Here is a 24,819-nt window from a genome sequence, read left to right as displayed (position 1 = left end):
TACTACAGAAATGTTTTGCACATGGTTGAATATTTATTCCTTTTAAAGTTGATAATGCCGTTTAAATGTGTGTTTAAGAAAGCTGAATCCTACTGTGTTCAGTGTTCACATTTCACTAAATATTTATTTAAACATGAGACCTGTAATATTTGTTCATGGTAATTTTTTTCATGTAAATGCTTTTGAGGGATCAAAAGCAGTATCGGCCACAAATATCGGCCCAAGCAAAATCGGCCATCGGCTAAGGGTGATGGAAAAAAAACGGTATCGGCATCGGCCCCAAAAAAACCATATCGGTCGATCCCTAGTACTAATAATAGGCTGTATCCATCCTCAAACTGTCATAATTTATTCATTCACTTTGGTGGTTTGGCCAGAGAGCAATAATTCTGAGGGATGATTGAACATGTTTGAAATGAAATCATAAACAGCAAGAATAAAAAATAGCTACAAATGATTATTATTACTCATGTATTTTTGTAATAAAATCATCAATAGAAAATGTATTGTCATCATAAATTAAATAGAAAGTATATTTTCCATTTTTAAAAACTTCCTGTCTATTTGAATGAATACAAAATATATTTTATTCCATTATTATTAATCATAATAATATTGTATTCTAATTATTTTTACAATATTCAAATATGTTATTTAACGCTATAATATTATATCTACTTGTATTAATAACTTGTATTATTATAACCGTGGTCGAGTGGTTAGCGCGCAGACCTCACAGCTAGGAGACCCGAGTTCAATCCCACCCTCAGCTATCTCTGTTTCGAGTTTGCATGTTCTCCCCATGCATGCGTGGGTTTTCTCCGGGTACTCCGGTTTCCTTACATACTAGGTTAATTGGCAACTCCAAATTGTCCATAGGTATGAATGTGAGTGTGAATGGTTGTTTGTCTATATGTGCCCTGGGATTGGCTGGCCACCAGTCCAGGGTTACCCCGCCTCTCGCCCGAAGACAGCTGGGATAGGCTCCAGCAGCCCCCACGACCCTCGTGAGGATAAGCGGTAGAAAATGAATGAATGAATTATTATAATATTTATTGATAATAATGAACAATAGTGGCCGAGTGGTTAGCGCACAGGCCACACAGCTAGAATGAATGAATGAATGAATGAATGAATATATGATTGAATTAATTAATTAATTAATTAATTAATGAAAATCAAACTCGATTCGATCCCTCTGCCCGCCGCCCCAGCCTGAGGTCGTCCGCTTTTTGTGAAGACAGGAAATGACAGCGAGGCCCCAGCGAGGAGATCCATGATTGCATGGCTGTGACTAACAATGTCTGATGAGTGCTTAAGGTGTGCAATTGATTACTGTGATGTTTGTCAGGACTGCAGGGTTAAATTGCAAGCCCCCCATCAGTCAATGGCCGCTGGAAAGGTTAGAAGCTGATTACATTCATCATGGACTCCAAATTAAAAGCCCAAGTCGATGGGGAGAGATTTGAGCTGAGCTGCAAACTGATCACACAAACAAAAAGCCAATCAATTTCACCCAAGTGCCGACTTCTTCTTCGCTGTCCTCCCCGCAGAGCCCCGCCACAGGAAGGACCTCGCCCACCAAGTCGCTGCAGAACGGAAGCCCCTCCAAGTGCCCTCGCTTCATCAAGATCAAGAACTGGGAGACCGGAACCATCTACAATGACACCCTCCACCACGGCTCGGCAAAGGTGAGGCAAAGAATGCGAGAATGAATGGGGGGGGGGGGGGGGTCCAATCGATGGGAGTCCTTCTGACACGGGGGTCTCCAGTTAACGTCCGCAATAAACAAGCCTGCAATGTGGCCAAGCTGTTGCTAAGGAGGACGGCCATGCATGTGAGCTGAGAATGAAGATTTCTCCAACGTTCTGCTGAGTGGTGTGGAGGTTTTCTTTTCCGGCAAACCAATAAACTCCCATCCAATACGAGGTGTCAACCGTGGCCTCCAAACGGGGGAGGGATGTGTCCAACTTTTGACTGAGAGCAGTTACCAGGCAACCAGAAAGATGTCCAGGAAGTTCCTGCGGGCTGTCGGCAATGCTGTTGGTTAAACCCGCCGCTGTTGTTGCCTCTCTTTTCCGAATCAGCCTCATCTCGTGTGCGAGTGCAAAGTCGTCTCTCAGTAACACCGGGGTGTTTTATGTAAGCTTGGGCTGGAGATGGCTGCCTGAAAGAGCGCTCGGCAGCAGGATGAAAAATCTTGGATGTTTCAGATCGTCAGACAAATGTAAACATGACTCAACACTTTTTCAATGAAGCTTTTATTATGAAGGGACAGGTGAAATGCCGAGCTCCATGGCCCTGTGGGACAAAGTGGGACAAAGTGATCGGCCCTAAAGCTAATAAGTGGGTGGGCCACCCTTAGCAGCAACAACTGCAATCAAGCGTGATAACTTGAAGTGAGTCTCGTCCAGCGCTGTGCAGGAATTGTTGTAATCAGCGGTGATTCCGTTCTAGAATCTAGAAGGTGAAGACGTTCTAAGAAGCTCGCTTCCCCTAAAATGTCCCAAATATTTGGTGCTGGGTGAAAATGTGCTAGAGTGGCTACATCTTTTGAGGAGAATCAGCTCCTTTTCACAGGTCGCTGGCACCACTTCCTCCTCATTCGCCCCCGCAGCGCCACAGAGCATTGACACGGGCGGATGCTGAGCATCTACTGACTTTTAGGAGGAAGCGTAGAGTGGGTGGTTCCCTTGTACCAAGCTGGACGCTCATTGGATGAATGCTGGGCTTTGTCCCGCCCCTCGGACGCTCAGCGTCTCTGGGGGTCAGCCCACTGTCCCGGACACTCAGCTTTTGGATGATGATTGGATGACCCGTCTGAGGCACAATCCCTTTTTGATTGACGGTGAAATGAGCCAATCAGAGATCTTGAAGCATAAACCTACCTGGAGCATTTCCAAGTGTTTCATTCTTTCGTTCTGAATAACTCGGGAGACTTTACCGATCTTTGCTAAAAAGTAGCATCGTGTTTGGTGACTCTCTTATGTCACTCTGTGGTTTCTTTCCCCGACCAGCAGCAGCAGCTGCGGAGCTTCTCCTCCCGTCACTCACACTCACAGCTGGTCACACGGTCACTCGCGCAGCAACTCCAGCTGCTAGCAAGCTGCAGATGCTAGACTTTACATATCGATACAAAACCTATCAACCAATGTACACACCCCCTCCTTGAATGTCGTCATTCAGCCACATTGGAGGCTTTTCCAACATGAAGCCTTTCGAAGGTCGTGCCACAGGATCCCCGTAGGATCCAGGTCAGGACCTGGACCTGCAGCCCAAAAGTCTACATTTGGTTTTTCTTCAGCCATTCGGAGGTGGACCTGCTGCTGTGTTGTGGATCGTGGTCCTGCTTGCACAACCCATGTGGCTTTCAGCTTGAGGTCTCCAACAGATGGCCGAACATTCTCCTTCAGCTGAATTCATGCTTCCATTGATCACAGCACGTCCTGTTCCTTTTCTGCCAGATGTAATGGGACACACACCTTCCAAGAAGGTCTACGTTTGTCTGGTCAGATCTCAGAGTATTTTCCCAAGGGTCTTGGATATCATCAAGATGTTTCCTGGCCGAATGGAGACCCGCCTTCATGTTCTTTTTGTCCAGCAGTGGTTTTGGTCTCGGAATTCTTCCATGCAGGCCCATTCAAAGCTGCTTTTTGTTGTACTTTCCTTCCAATGGATGTCAAAGTCCCGTCTCCTGCTCTGGGACACAATCTGGTGCACAGTCAGGTGTGTCATGACACCCCCGGTAGTTCTACTGTAGAAGAAATAGGGCATCACGTGGGGGTGAATTCACATGACTGTTACCTTGGGGTGCTTCCACAATGAGACGCGTTCACGGCGATACGCAAAACCAGCTGGTGATGCCAGCAGAGGTGATGACATAAATAAACGGACAAAGCGCCCCCCTTTCGGTCGCCATGAATAAAGCGCAGCGTCGTAACTTGGGACAGGCTGGATTCATTGTGTCACATGTGCCGTCACATTTGAGGCGCATCCATCTTCCTCCGAAAGGAGCCAGCTGGCCATCCAGCACCACTGCCGATTTCTCACTTCCCAACGGAGATTCCTCTCCTCTCCTTCTCGCTAATCTTTCCTCAGCATCCCAGTTTGAGTTACATCCAATGATGTCGGCCATGTTTCCTGGCTCCTTTCCTGGCCTCGTGTTTTGACTGGCCGCGACGGCGTCTCCTTCAAGTTAATTTTGGACCCTGTCGATGTTCAGAGGCGGCAGTGTGGGTTGTCCGTGTGACGAGCCAAGTTTAGACGCGGCAGGGGGTCACTGTCAGACTACCTCGCTGTTATTCCTGTCATCCGGCGCTCCATCTCCCTCCGTCGACGGCGTGTGTAACGAGGCTAAGCGACAGCTGACGTTAAAGCCACTGAAGCGGCCACCGTGAGACATGTTCCCTTTGCGTCTGCTCTCTTCTGGTCCAGGCGTCGTCCCGTCGAAGCGAATGCGGCGCAAGATGTGACTCACCGCCTCGTTTGTATGTTGGCGATCTCAAGAAAGAGAGTGTCAAATGGCCGTGGTCGCCGCCAGGCCTGCGACCTTTCCTCAGTTGATCATGAACATCACCACGATTGTATACAGTTGCGATGTGATTCAACTGCAGAGGGTATTTGGCATCCAGGAGGAGTGAGGCAAGCAGTGGGGCTGAGTTGTACTTGAGGAAATATGTTCTTATAATACTGTAATATGCTTATAATAAATAATTCATGTAAATATGCCTGTATGTACACACACATATATAATCAAAATAACTAGATATGCCTCGGCCAAGCGCCGTGGTTCCTTCCATAACGTGAAATATTAGCCCTACATTTATTTGATCTGCCTACGTCCATTCTTTCACCATGGAAATGTACCATGGAAATGTACCATGGAAGGGTTTGAATGGCTTAAGAACGATAACAATGCTAACATGCTAACGTTAGTGCTTATTTGGGAAAATGCTTATAAGTATAATTATGCTATAATTATGCTATAAGTATAATTATGCTAACACCTAGCATGACGGGGCTGAGCGTCTGCTTAAGTGCATAGTCATGAAAGTCACACAAAATGCTAGTATGCTCATGTTAGCATGCTAACACCTAGAATAATAGTGTCTACCACAAAATGGTGCATACACACAGAGAGAGCGCCGCCCCGTGAGCATTGCAAGCTAGCGTAGTCAAAGTTAGGAGAGAAAAGACGATGGCAAAGCCGAATGCCACAGTCCTGGGACGATTCCAGTTTCAGCCCAAATGAGCAAGGTGGGTCCATCAAATTTGCTTGAAAGTCTGACAACAAAAAGGCACCGCGATGAACCGACGCCACCCAGTTTTTCAGTAAATCCCAACAGAACGCCACTGACGGACTGAATGACTGACGACTTGACTAAAGAACATGGCTCTTTAATACACAGACAGCATTTGGAGAAATGCTGCAAGCGTGTGACAGACAGTACACAGGTGTCACAAACAGTGGAAGATGACAGATTGAAGGAATGATTATGATATAGAGTATACTGTATATGTATATGTATTAGGGATCAACCGATATGTTTTTTTTGGGGCCGATGCCGATACCGATTTTTTTCCATCACCCTCAGCCGATGGCCGATTTTTCTTGGCCCGATATTTGTGGGCGATACTGCTTTTGATCCCTCAATTTACATGAAAAAATGACCATGATAACAAATATTACAGGTCTCATGTTTAAACAAATATTTATTGAAATGTAAACACTGAACACAGTAGGATTCAGCTTTCTTAAACACACATTTAAACGGCATTATCAACTTTAAAAGGAATAAATATTTAACCAATTGCAAAACTTTTTGCAATTTCTGTCGCAGTTTAAATTTATCTAGCATCGATGTGATGACTGCTCCTACCGATACAAGGAAAAAAACGCAAATATCGTCTCGAAATATCAGCCGGCCGATGTATCGGTCGATCCTTAATATGTATACTGTATATGTCCTGTCTAATGATCATTGTTTGTGCTGAGTAATTGAAGAAATGCTGAACATGAAGCCAACAAGCAACATGGCGGTGGCCACATTCTGTTCTGGGACGTTTCTGCGACCCCCTGGGATGTTAGCTAGATCCAACACGTCTGTGTTTTGCGGAGAGGAAACAGGGACGCTGTTGGCGGACTTTGGCGCCATAATCTGCCCTTGCGTTGTGCCTTCCTTGTCTTGGCAGCTGCCGAGCTGCAACGAGAACGTGTGCCTCGGCTCCATGATGATGCCCAACCTGCAAGTTCGCAAGCCAGACGAGGTTCGGAGGAAAGAGGAACTCCTTCCTCTGGCCACCGACTTCATCGACCAGTACTACACCTCCATCAAAAGGCAAGGCACAGAACAAGGCACAGAACAAAAGATGATATTTTGTTACTGTTCATGTTACCTGTTACCGCCTTGCGTGGTTGCCACCACCACAACTTCCTGATGCATCCATACAATGAAGCTCTGATCCTCAGGCTTCTGATTGGCTGGGATTGCTGTACAGTCTGGAGTTCTCGCGCCACCTGTTGCTAGGCGATGTGGAATAACATGTGTGTCTGTGAATGGCAGGTACGGCTCCAAGGCCCACACGGACCGGCTGGAGGAGGTGACAAAAGAGATCGAGGCGTCGGGGGCATACCAGCTAAAGGACACGGAGCTGATATATGGAGCCAAGCACGCCTGGAGGAACGCCGCCCGCTGCGTGGGTAGAATCCAGTGGTCCAAACTGCAGGTATAATATCACCATGCTGGGCCTGTGATCTGGTTCCCAGAAAAAGACCAGCGTATCGTAACCGCCAACGTGGTGATTGCAGGTTTTTGATGCCAGGGATTGCACAACGGCGCATGGAATGTACAACTACATCTGCAACCACATCAAGTACGCCACCAACAAGGGCAACCTGAGGTAAACGAGCCGTCATCTTCCACACGTCCGCCCTCGCCTCTACCCGGTCTTGACCCGCTGCCCTCATCTGTCAGCGCTCGCTCGCCGACCGCTTAGCGCCACCTCCCTCTCCGGCCGTCAGTTCGTCAGCGCTTGCCGGGCGAGGAGGCGAGAAGAGCCGGCTTTCTGTCTGCAGACTCCTAATCGGATGTGACACTTCATCTTGTTACAGACTTGTTAGCGAGCGCCTCCTGACCTTCAGCAGGTCGGCTCCTCTTGATAAGCAGCAGCTGGTCTTCTCCAAGCAACAATCAAACAGGCCTTCGTCACCACATGGTTCACCTTCAGACAATCAGCTCCCCTTCTCATAAGATGACCAACGTCTGCTCGCCTGGAACGCTAGCTACTGTCTTAGCGGTCTTATTCATTCCTTCTAACTAATACAAAATATCTTATGTTCCATTTCATTCCATATAATCATAAATGATCAAATAATACATTCAATACAATGAAATGATATACAATATATTAGCGTAGCTTATTGTCTGACTTGCGTGACAAATAGTTTCAACCTGAACAATGGCAGCCCTCTGGTTTACGAATTTACAAACCGGCCACATTCACGACGGAAGCTCTGATTTGTCCTTGGCGCCGTCGCCAGCTGTTTCTTTACGGAGTAGACGCGGAACTGCTATAAAATATGATTATGGATATGGCTCCACCCGCCGGTCAACGGTCATGTCATGGAACTGGTCCCTCGCTCATCATGAAGAACAATTCCAAATCCAGTGGCAGGCATCCTGTATTAATGGGAATAGATGACCTCTAATTACCTCTACCGTCTGGTTTCCACGTTTTGCTTCTCAGGTCAGCCATTACTATATTCCCTCAGAGGATGGATGGCAAACACGACTTCCGAGTGTGGAACAGTCAGCTGATCCGTTACGCCGGCTACAAGCAGCCCGATGGACGCATCCTGGGGGATCCCGCCAACGTGGAAGTCACCGAGGTGGGAGTGGGGTGGGAGTGGAGAAGAGGAAGCGACGTGTGCCGGGCTGACTTGTGGCTTGGTCTCGCCAGATCTGCATCCAGCTGGGATGGAAGGCTCCCAAGGGTCGCTTTGACGTTCTGCCCCTCCTGCTGCAAGCCAACGGCAATGACCCCGAACTCTTCGAGATCCCAGAGGACCTCATCCTGGAGGTGCCCATCACGCACCCAAAGTGAGTCACCGCTCCTGGCATGTTCCTCCTTTCCAGCATGCGGATCATTCCCATAAAGTAGCTGAAAGTCCAAAGGAGATGCACATGATCGCGGTACCACTGATGCGTCTCCCTAGCCGCTCCCTCTCTCGTTGGGGGAGGACAGGCTTTGCTACACATCTTAAAACCATCAGGCAGTCAGCTCCTCCCTCGGAGCCGTAAGTTCCATCATTTTGTTTTCCTTAAGCTAATAGCTGCCCTAGCATAATTTAGCACTTAAGCAGCAATGGAAAGATAAGATGAGATAAGAAATGGCCTTCCATGAGCCACAGGTTTATTGCACAGGGTTATTGCACGGTTATTGTACGGGATTCTTGCAGCATTTTATATTTGTCGGACAGAAAGCATTCCAAACAATACAGGGTGTAACCATTTAAACAGAGCTGATGAATTATGTCAGGGACCCTTTAACCACGCTGCGTGTGAGGCTGCATTACAGTCAGACCCCTCCCACCATTTTCTCCCGACCCAATCGGACTTGTCAGCTAGCAGTCGGCCCTGGCTCAACGCACCAGACAGAATGAAATACGTGACCGGTCCCCCGGTGGGGCGTGAAGAGGCTGTTCAGGACGTCAGAAGGGGCTTCTTTGTGCTAATCCTTGTTTTGGCTGCGCTCCGGTGGTGTGTTTGCTGTGCCCAGGTATGAGTGGTTCAAGGACCTGGACCTGAAGTGGTACGGTCTGCCCGCCGTCTCCAACATGCTGCTGGAGATCGGCGGCCTGGAGTTCACCGGCTGCCCCTTCAGCGGATGGTACATGGGCACAGAGATCGGTGTCAGGGACTTCTGCGACAGCTCCCGCTACAACATTCTGGAGGTGAGGTGGATCTCCACAGCTAAAAGTGGAACGGGGAAGGAAACGCCTCAGGACATTTTTTGCTGGATTATTCTGCCCAAAATGGAGCTTGCAAATTGACTGAGAGCATTTTATTCTCGAAGCTTAACTGGTAACATCCCCGCATGATGATGATGATGATGATGTAACACTGGCGCTACACAAATCCGGTTGTAGACTGAAGGCCGTGCGTCCTGTTGTTTCGGCTTTCATGGCCTCGCATGAGACTGAGGCGTCTCATTCTTTCATTCTGGTGGCAGACTTCCCGGATGGGAAATGAAAAGTGAGATTAAAAAATGCAACAATTCGTCATTTTGTTTATTCCTGCAGGATGTGGCCAACAAGATGGCTTTAGACACCAGGAAGACCTCCTCCCTCTGGAAAGACCAAGCCCTGGTGGAGATCAACATCGCTGTTCTCCACAGTTTCCAGGTGGCTGCCCTTTAATCTCTTCTTCTTCCATACACACGTTTACGTTTACACTGTTTCCACCAAAATGTCTGCATGATGCTAGAAGCTCTGCAACGTACGGCGGTGGACCGCCAGGCCAGCAAGGCCTTCTCTGCAGGCCTAAACACTGTCACTGACCAACCATCATGGACATCAACTACTGCAGCACTAGTACAATGGTGCCTTGGTTGGCAATTAGTCTGCTCCAGAAGGTCCCACTCAAACCAAAGCACATTTTCCATAGAAAATCCCGTCGATCCGATCCATCCCTTCCAGACACCCAACCATGTGAACACAAACACCTTCTGTCAACAATTCTAGTTTGACATGCAGAAATGACAAATCAACGGACTACTCAACTTTTAATTGCGCCGGCCATGACGAGCTAGCTCTCCTCATTCAGCCTTGTTTCCGGAAGTGATGGAGGAAGTGATCGGAGTGCTATCGCCAATATAGCTATCGCTATTATAGCCCACATTTCAGCCGTGTGTCAGTAGTTTCACAGGAGGAAAGAAGGGAGCAAGATTTGGAAATTAAATGGAGAGATTGCACAACATGGACTTTAGACATGGAGATGAAGATTTGTGGTCTTCAAAACAAACAATGGTACGTGAAATGTACCTCTAATGCCACCACCCTCACCCCCACAGTAAACATCCATATGTCTGTGAAGAGCTGTTTACATCGTGGAATAGTGATTGGAAGACATTATGTCGTCTGTCTCTCCTTCTCCGCACTTGATTGTCCATTGTTGTCTTAAACCTTCTTTTTTTGGAGAAGAGAACAAACTTACGGTATGGCTGGGATACTGTGAACATCCAGCAGCAACACGACATTTTGCCACAACTACTATTTGGATGAAAAACCTACATGAACCACGTCCGCCATGTTCCTAGAGAAGCCTTTACTTTGCTTTAGTCACCCCCATGATGTCACCGCTCTGAGCTAGCTCGTCATGGCTGACGCTATCAACCTCAACCTTTTTGCAAAAGGAACAACTTAGATGCTAATTACAAACAATATATAACGTATTTAAGATCATCCAGATGATGTTGTAGTGTAGAGGCAGACCCTCACACCACTTAGTGAACCTTTTAGCCCTAAAATTGCCAGAATGCTGAGCGCTTGTGTCGCCCTGCTTCCAGATGTGCAAAGTGACCATCGTGGACCATCACTCGGCCACCGAGTCCTTCATGAAGCACATGGAAAACGAGTACCGTGTGCGAGGGGGCTGTCCCGGTGACTGGGTGTGGATCGTGCCCCCCATGTCGGGAAGCATCACGCCCGTCTTTCACCAGGAGATGCTGAACTACCGCCTCACGCCCTCCTTCGAGTACCAGGTGAGTCGTCTGCTCTGATTTCTCCTTTCCCGCTGGAAGGAAAGCCCAGCCGTCTGCCTTCCCGTCTGCTGTAGGCCGATCCCTGGAACACTCACGTGTGGAAAGGAGTCAACGGGACGCCCACCAAGAAAAGAGCCATCGGATTCAAGAAGCTTGCCAAGTGAGTGAGCGCCCACGGTGAGCGTTTGTCCCGCTTTATGGAAAACCAGGGCTGCACAGCACGTGATCATCCGAGGCGGGGAACAATCACTTTTATCAAGATGTGTGTACTCGACTGTGAAGTATATTCAATCAGCGCTTCGGGGGGGTAATCACACCTTTGTTGGGGGGAGGGGGGGGGGTGCTTGTGCGTACATGGAGTAATTGCCACCAGGATATGACAACCAAGTCATCCCAATTGTCATCCATCGGCTCGCTGGCTGCCTGCTGAAGCCCACATCAATTTCTTTCATCCTGTGTGTTCATGCTAACCGAAGCTAACTGCGCCTGCAACAGCGGTGGTGTCCAAACTCCGGTGCAGGGGCCGGTTATTTCACAGAGCTGGTTTTTGGTTCAGCCCAGTCACTTCAGTTTGACTCTTGATGAAAAACTACACAAAACTACACAATAGCAAAGGAAACAACTTGAAACTAAACGGAGCAGTCTGGCGTCACATTTTGAAAAATGATATTCGGCTTGTCCAAAAACTACAAAATATATTGTCCTGTATATTTCCTGGATATTTCAATTGTAGTTGCATAACCAGGAAATGTATTCCTTCAAGTTTTACGCCCAATTCATTCATTCATTCATTCATTCCTAGCATGTTTTTGAAATGGGGGAGGAAACCGGAGTACCCGAAAAAAACCCAACATTCAAACTCAACACAGAGATGTGTAGGCTGCACACAAACCAACTCATCTGCCATGCAGGCCACGCCCAATTCAGTGGCCTGAATTAGGACGAAACAACACCAAGCTTCTCACTCATGCTCTTAGAGTCCCAAGACCAGAAGCGATGTGGCTAATGCTAGCTAGCAAGCTAGCGGCCGCCAGTAACAGGTAAGCAAAACGTGTAAACAAACATGCAAGAAAGGCCAAACGGCAGTCAGTTTGTTAAGGGCGGAGCCTGTATCAAGCTATCAAGATGAAGCTGTTGGGGTTGGCACGGCAGGCATGGAGGCTTTGGGGTCAACTGTTTTTATGCAAATTGTCAGATGTTGATGATGTTGAATCAATTTTGTCGTTTTTTGTGCTTTTTTTATGGAGCAGGTGAACTTTCCTAGCAGGCATGGATATGTAAACACGTTAGGATGAAAGAACATCTGCTTTGTTGGTCACGTTCATCAAAAGTCACATTTGTCAGTGTGGGCGGGAACTAGCGAGGCAGAAAGGAATTATGATAGCTAGTACCCCGTTGCTCATTGCATACAAAAGTGTTTGGTCTAGAGACAGTGCCACTGAGGAAAAGACAGGAAGCAGAGCTGGAGGTAGCAGAGATGAGGATGCTGAGGTTCTCATTGTGAGTGACCAGGATGGATAGGATCAGAGGGACATTACATGTGATGAGATGGACAGACTGAGATGGTTGGGACATGTTCAGAGGAGAGATAGTCACTATATTGGTAGAAGGATGCTGCCAGGTAGGAGGCGTAGAGAGGCGTACCAAAGAGGAGGTTTATGGATGTCATGAAGGAGGACATGAGGGTAGTTGGTGTAGAAGACAGGGTTGGTTGGAGGAGATTGGTTTGCTGTGGCGACCCCTGGAGGGAAAAGCCCAAAGAGAAAGACGAAGTACCCCGTTGCTCATGCCGATGCGTGTCTTTGCAGGGCGGTGAAGTTCTCGGCCAAGCTGATGGGTCAGGCCATGGCGAAGAGAGTCAAGGCCACCATCCTGTTCGCCACCGAGACGGGCAAGTCTCACGATTACGCCAAAACCTTGTGTGAAATCTTCAAGCACGCCTTCGACGCAAAGGTAGGCTTGCCTCGGCCTTGCATCATCTCGTGAGGAGCGTTTCAAAAGAGCTTGTTACCGCGTGCCCTCCCTCTCCCCTCCCTTCTCGGCGGGGTGGACAAAAGGCGAGTCGAAGTGCCGTCTGAGCGCCCGAGACCAAAAGTGTGCGCCTTTTCTCACATCCTTGTCTCCTGTCATGCGGCAGGCAAAGCGCCTAGGGTCAACGGCGAGATTTAAGCAGCCGAGCTTGTTTAAGATGGCAAAGCACCGCCGGCTGTGTAAATCTGCACAACAAAAATAAATACATGGGAAAAAAAACGTGCGGCGCTCAATCACACATTGTGTGCTTTTCCCCTGCGGGCCATGTTGTCTTGTTTTGCCCGTGTGATCAATCATACAGGAAGACAATCATGCACGCATGCTAGCGCGCCGGCGGGAGCGGGCGTGTGGGTGTGCACGGCCCCGCAGCGGCTGCTGACGCTTCCTCTTCACGCCTCGGCTTGCGTGAAGCCAGGTGACTCGGTGGCACGGTGTCCTGTTGGTTAGCATGTTGGCCACACGGGAGTAATAAAGTACTAATAGTAGGACAAAGAAGGGTGTACTGCTACCAGAAAGAGCAATATTTTCATCAGATAATACCACAATCTGAGAGAGTGCAGTCATTGTATGAGAAAATACTGCAGTTGTACTTGAAAAAAGACCTCATAATATGAATACAGGAAATTAGGGCATTTTTATAAGACAATGGTAACATGGGGAAAAGTTGCTTCTAATAAAGACAAATGTGGTAATATGATGTCGTAGTAATATCCCCCAAAAGGGTGTACTGCTACCACAAAGCATGATCGTCATGATATGAGATATAGGACATACGTATCATGATATGAGATATAGGACATACGTATCATGATATGAGAAAAGAAAGTCTACTTCTGTGAGAAAAAAACAATAATTTTAGGAAAAATACTTAATATATATGTTATTAATTATTAATAATGATTAATTAATAATAATTAATTAATTATACTTATATTATATAAATATTCTGGAACATTTTCCGTGGTCGTCATTCTAGAAGCAGTACTACTTACTTCCACTACAATAAAGATGTAGTATTCATTTTTCATTTGCGGTGGAAGAGTGAGACCACGCTGCTGTTCTGTGTGGGTGTTGGCAGGTCATGTCCATGGACGAGTACGACGTGGTGGACCTGGAGCATGAGACGCTGGTGTTGGTGGTGAGCAGCACCTTCGGCAACGGGGACCCACCTGAAAACGGAGAGGTAGAGATCCTCCTTTCATTTTTGCCGGCTCGGAGAAGGAGTCGGCTGGCTGAAATCCCGCCCCCGCTTTGTTGTAGAAATTTGGAGCGGCATTGATGGAGATGCGGCACCCGACATCAAACACCGAAGACAGAAAGTGGGTTTGGCTTTTTGTCTGTGGCGTTCCCCAATCTTTGCCCGGCGTCCCGCAGATCATCTCTGTGTTTTCCAGGAGTTACAAGATTCGTTTCAACAGCGTCTCCTCCCACTCGGACACAAGGAAGTCCTCCAGCGACGAGTCCGAAGCAAAGGTCAACTTCGAGAGCACCGGACCGCTCGCCAACGTCAGGTATGGCGACATGGAAAGAGTCTTCTTCTTTTTCTCCTTCTTCTTCTTCTCCTTCTTCCTCTACTTGAAGAAGAAGGCAGCCTTTCCCAAACTCATCCAATCGCATGCCAACGTTGCAGTGAAGATGTCATCACGTCTTTGTTGATGCGTCCGCCTCTTGTGGTTTGTCTAACATCAGCTGACTCTTTCCTCCACTCGTTCACATTTTAGCACTGACTGAATATTCATCCGACAACATACAACTTTTTCTCGCATAAATGTACAGTACACTTTTTATCTTGGCAGTTTACCACTCCGTTATCGTAATATTCTGACTTTTTTCCCCAGAAATGTATACAAAAATCAACAGCTTTTTTTTCTCATCCTTTTTTATGTTATTGTAAATGTATGACTTTATTCTCCTAATATTACTGCTAGTTTTCCACTTTATTGTCATACATGTACGACTTTTCTTCATTCCTCATTCGTTTGACTGGCAGCCAGTCCAGCTTCTTGCCATCTGGGATCGGCTCCAGCATATCTCTGTGACCCGAGTGAGGATAAGCGGCGTAGGAAATGGATGTATGACTTTTTGTCTTGTAAATTAGGATGTTATTATTCATTGCCTTATAAAAATACATCATTGGTCTTCCATGTTTTCAACCAAAGTGAATCATTCCCATTTGATCCTCTTCCGGCACGTGTGTCGACTGAGGACCGAAGCACTGCAGCTTTTCTTTCCAAGTAGTCGAGCTCCTTCCCCCAAATCAAAAGAGGGTTAAACCAGCTGCTTTAGTGTCCTGCTGGAAAGAAAACCTGTAGTGTCTCGGGCCCCCATGGGGAGTTTGACACCCCTGTCTTAAGGAGTAACCTCCCTTAACATCACGTCACATGGGCACCCTTCAGTGGGTCTGGATGCAGCCTTGGGTTGTCCTGTAAGACGATGTGGGTTTGGGTCCCAGGAGAGGAGTCATCTTCCCAATTTGCGTCTGGAGCTGCAAAAAAGTTTGGGAAACCACTGCTTTAAAAAGTGGGAAAGAGTTGGTGGGATGATGATGGATGGATGGATGGATGGATGGACTTATGGATGGATGATGAATGAGTGGGATGATGCCTGGATGGATGGATGAATGATGGATGAATGATGGATGAGTGGGATGATGCATTGATGGATGGTGATGATAGATGGATGAGTGGGATGATGCCTGGATGAATGGATGGGTGATTGATGGATGATGCATGGATGGATGCATGCAAGGGTGGATGGATGGTTGGATGGAACGATGGATGGTTGCATGGAAGGAAGGATGGATGAATGGAAGCAATGCATGGAGAGGAGGGAAAGCTGAATGCCTAAACGCCTGCAGGTAGGCTAGGAAAGATGATTGTGATGGATGGCAGGAAGGACGGTAACCAAGAAGGATGACTGGTGATAGTTCTTAAAGGTCCCTGACATGATTTATCAACGTTGTTGAAATATGTTACAGATTGTTTGTGATTATCTTTAACGTTGTTCAGTTTTTGAAAGTAAAGAATCAATTCACAAAAATGACATCTATCGTTGATGGCCCCAGCCATGACGGGCTGGTTCAAAGTGACGCCATGGGGGTGTTGTCACTCAGGTAAACAAAGATGGCGGTGTAGGAGGCAGAGGATGTTTATTGGCATTGTAGCCACGATGTCAATAGTTTGGGGGGGAGAAAAGAAGGGAGAAACATTTGGAGATGATAGCAGAACATAGACGCAAGCCTTAAGACACGGGGGCCTTCAAAACACAGAATGCAAAGTGTGGAGTTGCTGATCCTTCAATGATTCGTAGAAATCGGCTTCTTGGTGAGCGTCAAGGCTCTTTATATCCTGATTTATTATACATTTACACCCCCACAGGAAACTATTGTTTTTATGGGATGTATCATGGTGTACTGCCTTGTAGGTATCGTGGAATAGTGCTTAGAAGACATTATGTAAGGCAGACACAACTATGTATTTTCTCCTGTGTACTGACGCCATCGCAGAAGCCAAACGCTTCTTTTAAAGAACAGAACCGGAGGTGGGCGTCCATCTGTCTCTGGTTGTCTTAAAGCTTCCTCTTTTGGAGAAGAAAACAAACTTAGAGTGTCGCTGGGTACTCTGAACATCCAGCAGCAATACGATGGTCTACTTGGATGGAAAACATACTGTAGCAAGTCCAGCAGAAGACTTTGTTTCCTCTGCTTTAGCTAAGAGGTGACACCCCCATGACGTTGCGTCTGGAATTGAGACTGAGCTGTGGGATTTATGGAACTAGAATGTCATCATTGGCACATTTACAGATGGAAGTAGGGGATGTTGACAAGGAATAAGGAATAAGATATTTAAGCACAGTTGATGAATCATGTCGGGGGCCTTTGGGTATGGATGGGTTGAAAAAGGAATGATGATGAAGATGATGGTGGTGGAGGATTCTCTTTTCGGTACCATGGACTCTATGGTTGGAGGGTCTCGGTGCGCTAAGCCTTGGGAAGAAGTGATTTGCTGTGGATGTGACAAGAGTCAACATGTCCTTGTGAAAGCAGTGACAGTGGCGCCGATGTCTCCAAGATCAGCGGTCCAGAAGGAAATTGCTCAAACGGGAAGACGACGGGCTCAGACTCCCAGCAGGGAAAGCAGCGGGAACGAAAACGGCTAAAGTATTGGCCAACATGTTGGGGGACGGTTACCTATACTTCTTTGTGGGCCGGGAGGGGGCTTTTGTACTGCCTTAACACTGTCGCCACCCGATCTGTGGTCCAGGTTCTCGGTGTTCGGCCTGGGGTCCAGAGCCTACCCGCACTTCTGCGCCTTTGCCCACGCCATAGACACGCTCTTTGAGGAGCTCGGGGGGGAGCGCATCCTCCGCATGGGGGAGGGAGATGAGCTGTGCGGCCAGGAGGAGTCCTTCAGAACCTGGGCCAAGAAGGTCTTTAAGGTTGGTTGATTGTCCCGTGATTGCTTAACAAAGTCCAAAGCCAAGGAAAGACTTCATTCCTATTCAGACTCCAAATGTTTGGGAGGTCGCTGCTTGAGTAATGGCCTCTGCCTCCTCTCCCTCTTTCTTTACACGCCCAGGCCGCCTGCGACGTGTTCTGTGTGGGCGACGACGTCAACATCGAGAAGGCCAACAACTCTTTGATCAGCAACGACCGCAGCTGGAAGAGAAGCAAGTTCCGCCTGACGTACCACGCCGAGGCACCTGCTCTCACTGACGGTAACCCACGGGGGTCCCTCTTCATGCACGGGGCCCCTGTCCTCTGCTGGTCCCACCCCATGTCCTCTGCTGGTCCCGCTCCACACCGGACTAATTACACACATAAATTCAAGCTTTAGAATTGAAAAGGTTCATGGTTCAAGGTGCAATATGCCGTCCGAATACGCTTAAGACAAAAGTTGGGATTCTACGAGGCTGGGCCGTCCATCATCAGGACTGAAAACATTCCACATCCTCCACCGCCGTCACTGAGGCGTTGTTTTCTGCTCCACAGCTCTGCACAGCATCCACAAGAAGAGAGTTTATGGGGCCAAAATGCTGGAATCTCAAAACCTCCAAAGTTCCAAATCCAAGTAAGTTATGAGGAGTAGGCTGGTGCCTCGCTGCCACCCTTGCTGCCAGGAATCGCCGTGTTCCAAAATAATCATCAATTCATAAATGATGGATGCTTTTGTAGTTAGTAAAAAAAAACATTGAAAGATAGATCGATACCTTTTTCATCTCCATGATACTCTGCTCATTAAAATGGCTACAAATGCTACTGTTCACATTAGCATGTTAACAATGCTAACATACGGCACCTAGTATGGTAGTGCTAAGTGTCTGTGTATATTAATACTTGAGAAAATGCTACAATTTTAGCATGCTAGCAATAATTTTGCAGTACTTCTATTCATATAAACAGCTAAAATGTTACTATGCTGATGTTAACATTTTAGCAATGCCAACATTAACATGCAAAACCGAGCATGATAGCACTGTCTCTCAATGTTAACATTACAGAAAATGACAAAAAATGGTACTGTGCTTAGGTTAGTATGTTAGCAATGCTAACATTAAAATGTTAGCACAAAGTGTTTCTATGAGTTCTACTTGTGAAAATAGCAGGAAATGCTAGTTTTAGCACGTTAGCAATGCTAACATTATCATGCAAGACTTGACCTGACATGATAGCATTAAGTGCCTGCCAATGTTCATATTAAAGAAAATGGAAAAAAATAGTACTATGCTAATGTTAGCACGTTAGCAATGCTAACATTAACATTTTAGCACAAAGTGTTTCTATGAGTTCTACTTATAAAAATAGCAAAAAATGTTAATATTAACAATTAGCACATTAGCAATGTTAACATTATCATGCAAGACCTAGCATGATAGCATTAAGTGCCTGCCAACATTAATAATAATAATAATATGCTAATGCTAATATGCACATTAGCTATGCTAATATTGGCACATTAGCAGTACTAACATTATGCAAAACCTAGCATGATAGCACTAAGTGTCTGCCAATGTTCATATTCATGAAAATGACAAAAAAATGCTACTGTGCTAATGTTAGCACATTAGCGAGTTCAACTTATAAAAAATAACAGAAAATACGACTCTGCTAATTTTTTTACATTAGCAATGCTCACTGCTAGCATGCTGACAAGTAGCGCGATAGCGCACCGTACATGTCCTGGTTGAGTTGTGTTTCTAGACGAGCCGCAGGGTTCAAAGTTGAAGAAAGAAGTAGCAGCTTTTCCAGCGGAAATGAGGGTAAATAGCAGTTTTCTGTTTTCTGAGGTTAAGCGTCAGGTACGTGCCAAAGCGTGAGCCCAGGCAAGTATGTATGTCAACGTATGTCAACAGTGATGGACTTGCTTGTGTTCAACAATAATGTACCGTTCATTTATCGCTGTCTCTCTCTCGTGCTCTTTTTCTGTCCTTTTCCCAGTCGCTCCACCATATTTGTGCGCCTCGACACAAACAACCACGAAATGCTGAGCTACCACCCCGGCGACCATCTGGGCATCTTTGCCGGCAACCATGAGGACCTGGTGACCGCACTCATAGACAAACTGGAGGACGCGCCACCTGTCAATCAGATAGTCAAAGTGGAGTTCCTGGAGGAGAGGAACACGGCCCTCGGTGTGTGTGTGTGCAGTATGGGGGAGAGAGACGACTTAAGATGTAACAAATGTAACACCTACACTTTGTTGGGCTGGCATGGCTGGGTTGCCATGGCAACGGGCTGACAGCAGAGCGAAAAAGTGAGCGTGTTTTCTCCAGCTATTGGATAGCATGTTTTGCTTTGAGCCTTTTTGCATTTTCTCGGGTGAAACAAGCAAATGAATGTTTAGCTCATTAGCAAATGTTTATTTAGTGGTTGTGCCATAGCATCACTGAAACGTGTTGTCACAAATGAAACAGCTACTGCACAGCCAAGCGCCCCCAGACGGCTTTTCAAGGCAGGGAGTGGCGTCGTGTCCCATTACGTCGTTTAAACACAGGGATCTACGGGTGTGGGTGTTACATTAGTGATCTCTGGAACGTGGCTTGACCCCCCCGTCCCTCTCCCCCTCAGGAGTCATCAGTAACTGGACCAACGAGACCCGTATTCCCCCTTGCACCATCTCTCAAGCCTTCCAGTACTTCCTGGACATCACCACGCCCCCCAGCCCCGTGCTTCTGCAGCAGTTTGCCGCCCTGGCCACCAACGACAAACACAAAAAGAGGCTGGAGGTGCTCAGTAAGGTAACCTCTTTCGCTACCTCTTCCAAGGAAAGTTGCCAAGTGTGCCTCCACAGCAGCCTCATGAGCACCGGACGTGGAAAACGACCATCTCGCTCACTTTTGAGAAAACACACCTTTCCTGACATCATGAACACCTACCAATTTGTATCAGGCTTCGCTACACATCTTAAAACCAAGCTCTACTTCCAACTTCCGTTGGGATGCGGGTGTCTGGCGTCCTCGTTTGGTTTGCACCGTCTCCCCTCCTTTTCTCCCCAGAGCGTACGGAAGCGGCAGCTTGTGGGTATCTTTAGCCCGGCTGAGGCCAAGCCGTCAGTCTCACCAGCGTGATGAGTGTCGCCAGAGCCAGAGGTAAAGAAGGAAAGAAGGCTTCTCAATTCGGGACGCAAAGCGGCTGCGCCGCATCCATTTTTATTTTTGTGTGAACTACATGTGAACTGAAGCTGTCTTTCCTCTTGAATCCTTTTGTGCGCGTGACACAGATTCTCCTTCGTCTGCAGGCGCGACCGTCAAGCCGTGTTTGTTTCCGAGAAAAGGAATTGCTAGAGAATCAGCGCTCGGCTTACATCAGACTATATCAGTCCATGACTGGGAAGCAGATTGTGAACAAAGCAAATGTTTGCAAGGCTACAAAGTTTGGCAGGCTAAAATAAGCGCGTCCAAATGTCACTGATGACACACGCAAACTGTTGGCAGAAGCTGCGTGTGTGCTGGCGTCCTGCTCCCGAGTCACAAGTGTTTACACGTCTGAAGAAGTCTGGTGAACCCGCGTCTTCCATTTTGGTCCACTTCCAGTTTGTTCCTGGTTGGACTTTGGAAAATACTGAAAGGATCCCTGACATGATTTATCAACTTTGCATCAAATATCTTCTATATTCTTTGTATTTATTGTCTACATTCTTCCGTTTCTTTTGCAAAAATGACATTTCTAGTTCTATAAATGTTCAGTCTCATTTCCAGGCTTGGGGGGGGGGGATGACACCTCTCAGCTGAAGCGGAGGAAACAAAGGTCGATGCTGGACTTGCTTCAGTATTCAGTATATTTTCCATCCAAATGGTGGTCATGACAATATGTTGCATTGCTGCTGGATGTTCACAGTATCCCAGCGATACGGTAAGTTAGTTTTCTTTTCCAAAAGAGGAAGCTTCAAGGCAAAAATGGATGATCAAGTGCAGAGAAGGAGAGAGATGGAGGCCCACCTCCAGTTCTGTTCTTTGCAGTTTTCATTTCGCTGATGACTGCTATGAATGGATGGGATAGTGGATAGGGCTCCATTTTAAGATGTGTAGTGAAGCCTGCTGATTTACAAACTCTGTGTTTGAAGTTCAGTTAGATTTGATTTACTAGTCCATGCTGTTTTCCGTGTTCCAGGGCCTGCAAGAGTACGAGGAGTGGAAGTGGTACAACAACCCCACGCTGGTGGAGGTGCTGGAGGAGTTCCCGTCCATCCAGGTGTCCTCCACCCTGCTGCTCACCCAGCTGCCCCTGCTGCAGCCTCGCTACTACTCCATCAGCTCCTCACCGGACGTGCACCCTGGCGAGATTCACCTCACCGTGGCGGTGGTTTCCTTCCAGGCCAAAAGTCAGTGTGCCGATTCCTTCATGATGTCCCTCTACCAAACACCTTAGGAGAAAACGTTAGCATGCAGGTCATTGACCAGATACGATTGCTGCCAAGCACGTCTCAGGTCTTGGCAAAGTACGCTGGGATGCGCTTTAGAGTAGTCACTGTGCAGCTCGTACAGCAGTGCACATTGAGCCTTAATCCTCTTGGGCGTGGAATTGACCAGAGCTGAATGCTATTTTCGTCCTCTATGGTGACATCGCGGGTGGAGCTTGTCCACCCCATGCCAGCCCAACAAATGTAGGTGTGGTGAACATTGTTACATCTTCACCTTCAGCAAGGCCCTTGATCATCTTGGAGGTGCACCGCAGTCTTGCACACTGCCACTACCATGCTCGTTCACCTCTACCGCTCATCCGAGCTGCACACTGACCACTTGTGCCAGAAAGTATGTTTCCCTCTATAGTTGTCTGTCCACAAGATATTCTGTCAAAAAAGCTTGCTGAAGCGTGTGGGCTGCACGGCCTTTTCTCAGACCCGTCATATCTTGCTGTAACATCAACTGATAAGTCGGCCCCACCAGCGAAGAAGGCATTTTGTTGTTGTTGTCTTGTTTCAAGGCCGCAAAGTCAAGTGAGTGAGTCAGCGTCTGTGAAAAGCCTCCACTGGCTGCGAGGAAAATAGCTTGGAATGTTCCCCATCTTTAGCCTCCTTCACACACGCACACACGCACACATACACACAACACCCCCCTCCACCTTCAGGTCGCCGCGGCCCCCAGATTGCGAGTGGCGTACGGCATTCAGCTATTCAGGTTTCCGTCTTGGTGTTAATCGCAGTGTGCGGCCGTCACAGCGTGATGATGCTGACGACGCCGATGATGGCGCGCTCCTCTTCTGACCTTCGCAATTAGCATGCGCTCTCCCCACTCGTCAAGTGGCCGCCAAGCGAGGGCGGATGTCGTGCCCCCGCCCGGCCGCTCGCACGTGACACTGCCGTGTAGAATTGTGTCTCTTTTCCCAGGCGAGGGTCTCGGGCCTGGAAAGCGAATACATGTCGGGGGCCACTCGTCTTTCCCCCACTTAGAGCGAGTAGGAGGCGGAGAGGATGCTAAAGTGGCGGCTTGCTAATCATGCTTTTCAGATGGAGAGGGGCCCATCCACCACGGCGTGTGCTCCTCGTGGCTCAACAGGATCGAGAAGGGCGACATGGTGCCGTGTTTTGTCCGAGGGTAAATGCCGCCCAGTATTTGCAAAGCATGAAGAGCACTCCTCACTCCCTCTCCTCTGCCACCTTTTAGGGCGCCTTCCTTCCAGCTTCCCAAAGACCACCACGCTCCTTGCATCCTGGTGGGACCGGGCACGGGCATCGCCCCCTTCAGGAGCTTCTGGCAGCAGAGGCTGTTTGACCTTGAGCACAAAGGTGAGGATTCACACTTTATGGAAGCAAAGGTTGATGTCAAAAGAGGAGAAACCCATTGCTGCCGTTTGGCTGTGACTACACGAGTACAACTCGCCGTGTGTGCTTTTCTACTTTTGGGTGCATAAGTAGGCTGGGGTTTGCCTTTTGGATCGTTTGGACTTTTTATGTTTCTTTTAAAAGTGCAGCAAGATGTTAATGCATCACCTCTTTTTGCCTCTCACGCAAAAAGACGTCTGCTGGAATCATCTAAGTGGGCCTTCAAGGAGACCTATACCTATGATGCTCATGTTTCCACCCTTTGGATTGAGTGGTGGTCTCCTACAGAGCGGCAAACACAATAACCCCAACCGGAAACCTTCTAGATCCTCCAGAATCTGAACCTATTCCAGCTGGATTTCCTCGGATTTGTGCTTCCTGCCAAATAAAAAACATATAAGGAAGTCACCCCTCTGTGATGTTACAAAGGAACAGTTTAACCATGCCTTTTCAAAGCGAGCGTTCAGAGCCATCCCAAACATCAGGGCTCACTTCCAAATGCTCAAACCTCATATTGGAAACGTTGGCAACACCAGGATCCAACATTCTACCTACATTGATAGCTCAGAAAGGTGGGAAGAGCATCTTAGGCCCCCTTTATACTATGTCTCAATTCACACACTTCCAGTAGGACGTCAGGACGAAACCACAATCAGCACATAAAGGCCGCTCCCTGTGTGTGGCCGTGCTGTAGAAGCGCCCGCCGCAACTTTTTGCATGCGTGCAGTCACTCCATATAACTTATACACAATAGACACAATAGGCGTTTAAAATGACCAATCAGAACCAGAAAGGACTCTATTCAGTTCCTAGCCTTGGAGTGCCATGGCATGGCTCCGATGAATGTGCAAGGCATTCATCGGAGCGTACATCAAGTGCTGAACACACACCTTGCACTCCAACCTCCCTTGGTGTTCACAGCGTCGGTGAGTGACATGTGGATGTTTTTCCCCTGGGAATTAAGCAGCTGCTTGCCACTTGTTGATGTCCAAGTGGAATCTGTAGGAATTCTACATTTACAATTCTACATCAACTTTACTTTTTGTCAAATCAACCCAGGCAGATCTTTGGACTTGTCTGCACCCTTCATCACAGCCGCTTCTATTGACGCTCATTGCAGCTCTCAAGCACCGGCGATCACCGCTTCCACTTCATAACACTCCTCATACATAGCAACATTGCTGCAATCTTTAGCCAGTAAGAGTGCAATGCAGGACTGAAAGGTGTAACCCCCCCCCACAATGCAGACCAGCCTTGACCACCAGAGCCTAGAAGGTAGAGTTTGGACACAACCCCTTGTCGTCTTGCTGCATCACGCCTTCCTGGTAAAATGCACTTGGGTGTCCAAAGTGTGGCGCATTGCAGAAATAAACCCAGCAGAAGTGGAAACATAGAGTCATGAAATAACACCCTTTACAGTCCTATTACCCACTATAGTAGCCTAAATATGACATATCAGGCATAAACAACAGTTAACCACCTTCTAAATATGTTTTTAGACATTATTAGAGCCCTCTAAAATCGAAATAACATCCCTATAGTTACCTTTACTGTCCTATTACCCACTATAGTTGAGTAAATATTACATATTAGACATAAACAACAGTTTACCACCTTCTAAATATGTTTTTCAACATTATTAGAGCCATCTAAAATTTAAATCAAATCCCTTTTGTCACCTTTACAGTCCTATTACCCACTATAGTAGCCATATCAGGCATAAATAACAGTTTACCACCTTCTAAATATGTTTTTAAACATTATTAGA

The 24,819-nt window shown here is 47.4% G+C and overlaps 1 protein-coding gene across 5 annotated transcripts in view; it reads left to right on the top strand.

Moving 5' to 3' along the window:
* The window catches only part of nos1 (nitric oxide synthase 1 (neuronal)), a 40,946-nt gene that overhangs the window by 10,689 nt on the left and 5,438 nt on the right, over positions 1 to 24,819 (top strand). For 3 of the 5 annotated variants that reach the window (XM_058069601.1, XM_058069603.1, XM_058069600.1), the window contains 21 exons: positions 1,554 to 1,691; positions 6,193 to 6,338; positions 6,564 to 6,726; positions 6,809 to 6,900; positions 7,747 to 7,888; positions 7,960 to 8,099; positions 8,779 to 8,953; positions 9,302 to 9,403; positions 10,567 to 10,761; positions 10,836 to 10,921; positions 12,570 to 12,714; positions 13,871 to 13,975; positions 14,053 to 14,303; positions 17,055 to 17,229; positions 17,370 to 17,508; positions 17,783 to 17,861; positions 19,229 to 19,422; positions 19,859 to 20,028; positions 21,401 to 21,611; positions 22,737 to 22,824; positions 22,894 to 23,015. In XM_058069601.1, coding sequence (XP_057925584.1) covers positions 1,554 to 1,691; positions 6,193 to 6,338; positions 6,564 to 6,726; positions 6,809 to 6,900; positions 7,747 to 7,888; positions 7,960 to 8,099; positions 8,779 to 8,953; positions 9,302 to 9,403; positions 10,567 to 10,761; positions 10,836 to 10,921; positions 12,570 to 12,714; positions 13,871 to 13,975; positions 14,053 to 14,303; positions 17,055 to 17,229; positions 17,370 to 17,508; positions 17,783 to 17,861; positions 19,229 to 19,422; positions 19,859 to 20,028; positions 21,401 to 21,611; positions 22,737 to 22,824; positions 22,894 to 23,015 — 3,058 coding nt within the window. Of the gene's footprint in view, positions 1 to 1,553; positions 1,692 to 5,116; positions 5,257 to 6,192; positions 6,339 to 6,563; positions 6,727 to 6,808; positions 6,901 to 7,746; positions 7,889 to 7,959; positions 8,100 to 8,778; positions 8,954 to 9,301; positions 9,404 to 10,566; positions 10,762 to 10,835; positions 10,922 to 12,569; positions 12,715 to 13,870; positions 13,976 to 14,052; positions 14,304 to 17,054; positions 17,230 to 17,369; positions 17,509 to 17,782; positions 17,862 to 19,228; positions 19,423 to 19,858; positions 20,029 to 21,400; positions 21,612 to 22,736; positions 22,825 to 22,893; positions 23,016 to 24,819 lie in introns of those variants that run through there. The other 2 variants (XM_058069602.1, XM_058069604.1) reach the window with 2 other exon arrangements.

This window comes from Doryrhamphus excisus, chromosome 4 (genome assembly GCF_030265055.1).
Source record: "Doryrhamphus excisus isolate RoL2022-K1 chromosome 4, RoL_Dexc_1.0, whole genome shotgun sequence".
In the NCBI taxonomy this organism is placed as follows: domain Eukaryota; kingdom Metazoa; phylum Chordata; class Actinopteri; order Syngnathiformes; family Syngnathidae; genus Doryrhamphus; species Doryrhamphus excisus.
Note: the sequence above shows the minus strand (reverse complement) of the source record. Positions and strands in the feature narration are given on the sequence as shown.